General features: G+C 43.7%; 1 protein-coding gene across 1 annotated transcript; it reads right to left on the bottom strand.

Moving 5' to 3' along the window:
- Nucleotides 1-1,071: 1,071 nt before the first annotated feature.
- On the bottom strand, nt 1,072-6,436 carry LOC148036008 (protein NRT1/ PTR FAMILY 3.1-like). Its single transcript, XM_087678010.1, has 4 exons — nt 5,864-6,436; nt 5,536-5,753; nt 3,197-3,819; nt 1,072-2,345 (listed from the first exon to the last, which is right to left on the bottom strand). Exons 1-4 carry the CDS (start codon nt 5,988-5,990, stop codon nt 1,379-1,381), a joined length of 1,935 nt encoding a protein of 644 aa, XP_087534136.1. The 5' UTR covers nt 5,991-6,436; the 3' UTR covers nt 1,072-1,378.
- Nucleotides 6,437-7,881: the final 1,445 nt, after the last annotated feature.

The following is a 7,881-nucleotide window of genomic DNA, read 5'->3' as shown; positions in this document are numbered from 1 at the left end:
TAAGTTTACTTGATCATGTTTAGTTTGAAAGTGACAAAATCATGGATTTTTGCAATTTTTCTTGAATTGGTATTATGTATGAAAATATCTTAAGGGCAAGCCACTATTAAGTATATAGTTCTATTACATGGATTCACCAAAATGGACTTTAAAAATCCATTTTCTAGATCGGCCATATAGAAGGCTAACATTGAATGGGATTAATATTTGTAAGCTAAATAGAAAAAGGGATGTATTTTATTTGTGATAAATTGATAAATAAGTTGTTTTTAAATTAGTCCTTAAATGCAAGTGCTAATAAGGGATTATATATAGTGAACCCCTTGACAAGTTAAATTGTTTTTTATGTAGCTAATTATAATAGATAAGAAAGCTCCTTATGTAAGATGTAAGAATGTAAAAGTTTCTCTTTTTGGTACAAAACTAGTGATAAGCACAATGCATTTTTAATGAAGGGAACAATTAGTGAAATCTTATAAGATCACCCTTACATGAATATTTTGCTAGTTTGAAGATTGAACATAAAGGGGAACTTTATGTTGAGGAGATAGACTATGGCTTTACACTTGTCAATTCAAGAGTATTCATCACATCACATGCTTCTTACACTTGACACTTTGGATTTGATTTGCCTTTTGAAAGCATACAAGGACATAACTAATCACAAATCGTACATTCAGCATGCACATTTTGTAGATCATAATGTAGGTAAAGTAAATAATGGCTAGCATTTTATATTGAAAAAGTGCAAAATTCCTACAACTCTAGACCTCTCTACTTGTTGATGATGTAAAAGCTAATAAGAGCTCCATGTTAACAAGAAAAAATGGAGTAATTATCTTGATGGTTCGGAGATTGTGTGAATTATGAGGGGTTTTGAACCGCAGATTTCAAAACCCCCAAGTGAGTGGGAGGGGGTGTGAGGTGCTAGATGTCTTTGATTCAAAAAACCTATTGGACACCTTTGTGGAAGTTTATCCTTTGGGATATTTGGGTGAATAATATTAGTATTCTAACTATGAATGGTTCAATATCAAAGAAATGCATTTAAGAAAATTTAAGACATCTTATTAATTTTGAATAAAAGGTTGAAATTTAGGATTGAATAAAAGGAAAGAGGAGATTTTAAGTTCAGATATATTACAAAGGCTGTTGACATATTACACTTTCATGAAGTCAATGATAAGCGTGATGTAGTAACTAGGTTGTAACCAAGTGGTTTAAGTGCGGGTTGAGTATTGTGGGTGTGTGAGTTCAAACCCATGGCTGCGCATCCCCAATAGCACTAACCATCTCGCAAGTAACGATAAGCGTGGTGGCGTGCTCTTTAGAAGGTGGTGTCTTGCAACACGCCCACATGGAAGTACTCATAGAGAACCTACGGCTCGTCGATGGCATGCATATGCACGTTGAATTTGTTAGCCGGCAAGGCAGACGTCTCCAAAGCCGACGAGGGAGGCGGAGGGTTAGGGGTCTGCGAGCTGGCCGTGGTAGGCGATCTTGATTGGGACTTGTAGGTGTAGCGCCGGGCAACGGCGAGGAAGAGGAGGAAGACGATGCTCTCGAGCAAGGCGAGAAGGTAGAAGTAGTAGTCGAGGTGGCCGCGGTTGAGGTTGTCGTCGAGCCAGGAGTCGCGGTGGTGCGGCGGACGGCCGGTGAGGCGGTGGACGACCTGCAGGAGGAGGGTCCCGGCGTAGTGGCCGAGGCCAGAGCTGCACCAGAAGACGGCGCCGGCCATGCTGCGCATGTTGTCCGGCAGCTGGTCGTAGAGGAACTCCAGCTGGCCGACGGCGTGGAAGGAGTCGCCGAGACCGAAGAGGCAGTACTGCGGGGCGAGCCAGAAGACGGACAGAGGGATGGGGCGCTTGGGAGTGTCGGCAAAGCCGTGGCTGCGGGCGTAGCCCCGCCGCTTGGCCTCGACGGCGCCCGCCACCAGAAGCGCTGCCACCGATATGACGAAGCCCGCCCCGATCCTCTGAAGGACCTTGATTCCCCCCGCCTGGCCCGTCACCCGCCTCGCCCTCGGCACCACCACCCTGTCGTAGATCGGCATCCACACCAGCAGCGTGGCGTACGTGAACACCATCATCGACGCCGCCGGCACCTGGAAGCCCGACCCCCGCACCAAGTGCCGGTCCATCGTCTTCGCCTGCGGCACGTTGAACGCGCTGTGCTGCGAGAGGATCGTCGTCGACAGGAGATTGATCGCCCATACCGGCGCCAGAGCCAGCACCGCCTTCAGCTCCTCGACCCGCGCCACGCTGCACAGCCTGTAGGGGTTCTTCACCCTCCCGTCCTCGACTGTGAAGTCTTCCGCTGTCGGGATCGCTGCGTGGTCGAGCCACCTGCGCAATTAATTCATGCATGTGTACATGAGATTATGTTACCGAGGGTCACAAGATTACTCAGGAATCCAGGATCGTCTCTCAAAGTCTACAAAAGAGTGATATCGTAACTACTACTAGTGAGCTTGTGTGTCTTATAAGCATTGGTTTTGTGGTTTTTGTGCCTTGCGGCAATGCTTGTAATAAACTTAGAAGATGAGTCCATTACTTACTTGGACACAACACATACTTGTGATCCCTTAATGCGTGAGCTGTTTTGTATTTCTCTGGTTTGCATTTAGATATAGCGTTCACGTCAAAACTATAAAATGATATTTTATCTTCGTCAACATATAAAAACTAGATATTGCAATCATAAAACTTATAGCAATAAACTATGTATAAATGGATAGATGTATAGTCAAGAATCAAGATGTTACATATATAAATACTAGGATTGTAAGAAACAAGCTTTCACCTTACATGAGGGGCTCTGAGAGCTTGGGACCGTATGCAAGTGAGTGGTGGGCGGTCAAAAGGTGCCAGTAACATTTGTTAAGTCCATTACTTGGTTGTACACAACACATGATTGTGATCCCTTTATGCATGAGCTATGATGTGTTACCTCGCTTGATCAATATGAAGGAAAACAACAAAATGATATTTTAACTCGGTCAACATATAGAAATAATATTTTCACCTACTCAAAAACAAGAAGTCAACATATAAAAACAAGATGTTGTAATCATAGTAGTTATATAAATGGATAGATCTATAGTCAAGATTTTACATGTAAAGATACTAGTATTGTAAGAAATAAGAGTTCTCCGAAAATATGTTTTAGGAAGTTTTCGTTACTGTAGAACACTTACTTGAAACGCTGTGTGTGTGGCAAAGGATCATCCTGCACGGCTGTAGTTCTTGCTGTAAGACAATTCTTATCAGCGCTGCTGTTGGGCGCGTGATAGAGCTTGCACGGGTCTTGCGGCAAATCCATCTTCCTCTTGACGAAAGCGGCGACGACCACCTTGGTGAAAGCTGTGAAGGGGCTGCCGCTGCGGGGAACATAGAGGAACCGGCGGCTGCCGAGCAGCAGAAGAACGATGGCGATGACCACGCTGGCACCCGGGACGGCGAAGCCCCACACCCACCCGACGTTGTCCTGCACGTACACCAGCACTGTCGCACCCAGCAGAGACGCCAGGTACAGGAAGAAGAAGTACCAGTTGAAGAAGCTCTGCGTGTGGGTCGACGTACTATTGCTGGCTGCGACGATATTGTCGTCCTTACCACTAGCAGTGTTATGACACTGCAGATGCTGGAACTGGTCCGCCCCGAACGCGTACGTGCAGGGCCTCAGACCCCCTGCCGCCACAGTCGTCCACCCCAGCGCCATCATCAGGAACGCCACCTGCCCATGCGAGGCCCCCTCATGAGGCCCACCCGATGGCCTCAGCGACCGGCACGCCGCGCTCACAATCAGCAGGAGGCATGCCTGCATGCAACAACATTAATCCATTTATCATCGACCACACATAATTTGCCTCACTCATTAGACTTTGCTATTTCTACCCTTTTACACACGTAGATAATTTGCACGACCCAATCACAACAACATCATACGCTTCTACGCGAGAGGCTGCTATGAGAGAGGGACACCAGACCTACAGCTAGCTAGGTACGGTGGGGGAAAGGTCGCACTCATGCTAATATTTGAAGGCTACAACACCCTTTAAAATATGTTTTACACTTCTAAGGAAAGGTGATAAATATATTACCTTTTAAATAAATAGTAATAAATTTTAAAATATGGTTATATGCCCTTTTAAGCTCTTTTATTTAAAAAAAAAGAGCTTCTTTTAAGACCTTCCAAATGAAAAGCTCGGCAATCATTCAAATTTGAGATCTATTCCTACTATAAATCCCTATCGTGCGGACATCATGAGCTTTTGTGAGGAAGGGATCGCACGAACTACATACCTAGCAAGATGTGCGTGGGGGCATAAGCTAATTCCCTACCATGAGAACCTCACGAGCATTTGTGAGGAAGGGGCCACACGGACCACATACCTAGCATGGTGCAAGCGGGGGCATAGGGGCTAGGGATGCAATCTCTCTCGCTTGCAAAATCTCATGATGTTAAATACTATAAGGAAAAGGAAGGGAAAATAGCTTTTTCCCTTCGTAAGAGAATGCCTATGAGGCTTATGATGTTGAACACTAGATTCAGAAAAAACACGGGAAATGAGCAGCTTTTCCCACATACGAGAATATTATTTCCTCTTGTGTTTTGTCCTTTTTCCCAGAGCCTTTTACAGAGCTGATTGCTGTGAAATTTGCGAAAGAAGACACATGAGTGCCAGACAACGATTAAGATGGGGGAGCTCAGCTGCAGTTTGAGACAGAAGTCATATTAACGTAAGTGACGTGAGAGAGGCGATTGATTATCGGCTGTCAACTGTGTGCAAGTTGGAACAAGACTTTCATGCCCGTGTCACCTTCGAGAAAAAGGAAAAGACGATGATCTTACAAGCATTGCTAAGCTCTCATTAGCTATAATTAGTTCAAAGTTGGACTTGGCAAATTATGCACACTTCCCGAAGTTGTGGCTACCCTCGAGGCATCCAAATTAGTGGATTGGTTCAAACAACTCACCGATGGGCTGATTGGGGGGCTTAAAGGTTAGGGGATAAGGGAGCTCAATTCCGAAAAATATATGTATTCCATAAGATTTATTAAAGTGAAGATAAATGACACTTGAGTAAATTTCATTATACTGGCATAATTAAAATGTATGGCGAACAAGATCATTCTCTCTATGTCACAAAGACTTGTCAGGCATAAGCTCTAATCGCAAGTCAAACATGGAACCTGGGGAAATGCCAAGTTACAAATTAACCGCAGGTGGAAGAGGAACAGCATGCATCACTCAAGTGAGCGAGTTGCCAAATACTAAAGGTCGACATAAAATCTGAGAATCTCCTCTTCGGCAAATGGCTAAAAACACGGAAGATTGAAACAAAATCTGAGCATCTCCGTGTACATCTGAGCTTTTTCCAGCTGATGGCATTTTTGGGAGTGGGGATTATTTGAATCAAGTTTGATAAGGGCATTAACGAGAAATGGTGAGATGCAAAACTGCTAATGGAAACAAAAGAAAGATAAAACTAGGACGCAATTGAATAATGAGGTATGATTAGCTGCAGCTTACGATCAGATTGGCGACGGATCCCAGGATGATGGTCCGGAAGCGACCCAAGTAGGCGTCGGAGAGGAAAGCTCCCGCTAAGGGCGTGAGGCTGGCCGTGCCATGCACAATGTTGATGATGGAGGCGGCACTGACTTGGGTCATGTGATACTCGCCCATCAGGTAGGAGATGAGGTTGAGTGCAAGCCCCACGCTGGCAAGCCTCTCCGCGAGCTCGTTCACTGTTATAATAATCAACGATCATATTCACAACAATAAAAATCACAGTCCATGAGAATTAGAATATCGAGACGATTATTACGATTATCAAAAGTGTGTCATAACCACTCACGCAGAATATAAGGCATGCTTCTCCATCCTCCATATCGACGCTGCTGTTGCAGGCGTCTGCGCCCTGCCGACAGCTCCAATGATGCGGGAGAAGGAGTGGCATGGTCATGGATTGCTGTAGCGGTCATTTTTCAATGTAGAACTTAGTATTAGAAAGTGTAATACCAACTGAGCACAGCACTGTTATAAGTGATATGTGTCTTGCAATGAACCGATCTCTCTTCCTTAGCCGATCATATTGCCTGCATAGTGCATTCTTATAACGAGCGCGGTATCCCATCAATCAACGCTACTACAACAGTGCTATTAGGAGTAGCTAAGAAACTGCCGCCTCCCAAATTCCAATTATCGGATGAGAAGGAAAAGGACTTGGATTCATGATGATCCCTGCGAATCCTTAAAGGGCTGGCTGGCCTGTAGAGGGAATTACACACGTCGTCTCGTCATAGTGCTCGTGCGAATAATGCCGATTTCCCCTTTTTTTTTCCGTCCATCAAAAGAAAGCTTCTGCCGTATATCAACCAGCTGTGAGTGCGCCTTCTGATCTCACAACAGAGTTCTCACGACTCCACACACACACATGTACATAGAGAGAGAGAGAGAGAGAGAGAGAGAGAGAGAGAGAGAGAGAGAGAGAGGAAAAGAGTAAAGGAAACAAGCTGCAAAAGCACCCCGAAACCGAAAGCACTTCTTCGTCAACCTAGCAAAAGCGATATGGATGTGCTCCTAACAAAAGCTAGCTAGGTTAAGGCTTTTGGGGCTTGTTAAGTAAGGGAAGGGACTGTAATCCCCCAATCATTCTTTCCCTTGCCATGTCCAAGAATCTCATCACAAAGTCACGGCGGAGGATTCAAAGTAAGTTCCCAGCTAGTTTGCTTCTCTCGGTGGAATAAGTGATCAAATTGCTTTAAAGCTCACACGAGTATAATTATGTAACTTTAGACCATACGTTCCCCTAAAAGAGCTAATTGATTAAGAAACCTTTCCTTGACCTATACAAGATTGATTAATTGATTGGCTATTATGTACCTTCTTATCCGACATATGATTGTGCGGTTTAAAAAAATATACCAAGATTATTGCAGTGCTAAAGGCCAGAGTTATGAGTGCTTGTTGGGGAAGCTCTAACTCACCTTTGATTGCAACAATTACAATACATCAAGTAGATGAAAGTACTATTCATAGGTAATGTAAAAAGTGACCTAGTTCCTTTCAAGGCCAGAAATTTACTCTTTCTCATTTATCCCCATGTGGTATCTTTACATATTCCATGAGATCAAAATGATGGAGTAAATAAAAGCATTGAAATATGTCAAAGGAGTGAAGTAAAAATTGCATTCACTTTATGTGTGAGAGCATTGAGAATGCTGCTAATCTTCTATGCACCATGCCATGATATGTCCATAAATTTAAAAAATTATTCTCTTCTCCTTTGATTAGAAATGTGTATGTACTATCATATAGTAATGGTTCAAATGAGATGAACATACAAAATACCCTCAAAGACAATAATATAACTAGCCTATCATATTGGATAATTTACTTCATACCAACTATTTGGTCCCCTTTTCATATGAGGTGGTCCTCTCTCTCTCTCTCTCTCTCTCTCTCTCTCTATTTCCCTTGCCTTTTCGACATGTATGTCGACACACACTTGTACGCATACATGTGCTCACATGTGCATGCACACACACAAGTGCACGTGTGCGCTTGTGTGTTCTATCAAGCTATTGTGAATAAAGTTTTCTCTCTATGTTTCGAAGGTGGTGCTCTTGGGGTTAAGTACACTTGGGCTCATAATCATGAGATTGTGGGTTCAAGTCTCACAATGTGCATTGCATGGATGGACACGTAAGTTTACATGGTGTCTTCATGTAAATCTTGACTCCTGTGCACTCAATTTCCTAATTGGTTCTCTTTTTTTGTAACATCATTGAGGAGGAGGATTACAATGTGATCAAACTCCATAGCTAATTGGCTTATGAGCTATGCAATTGTGGTTTTGACACTCTCGACTAA

This window comes from Lygodium microphyllum, chromosome 5 (genome assembly GCF_053477565.2).
Source record: "Lygodium microphyllum isolate KBCC chromosome 5, Lygodium_microphyllum_v1.1.10, whole genome shotgun sequence".
In the NCBI taxonomy this organism is placed as follows: Eukaryota; Viridiplantae; Streptophyta; class Polypodiopsida; order Schizaeales; family Lygodiaceae; genus Lygodium; species Lygodium microphyllum.
The sequence above is the reverse complement of the archived record's forward strand: the minus strand, read 5'-3'. Positions and strand labels throughout refer to the sequence as shown.

Excerpts from the sequence above, each read along its gene's own strand:
- LOC148036008 (XM_087678010.1), bottom strand. The coding sequence starts at position 5,990 with ATGACCGCTACAGCAATCCATGACCATGCCACTCCTTCTCCCGCATCA. Across the intron at positions 5,754-5,863 it reads AAGCATGCCTTATATTCTGC|TGAACGAGCTCGCGGAGAGG; the intron begins GTGAGTGGTTAT and ends TTATTATAACAG. Across the intron at positions 3,820-5,535 it reads GATCCGTCGCCAATCTGATC|GCATGCCTCCTGCTGATTGT; the intron begins GTAAGCTGCAGC and ends TGTTGCATGCAG.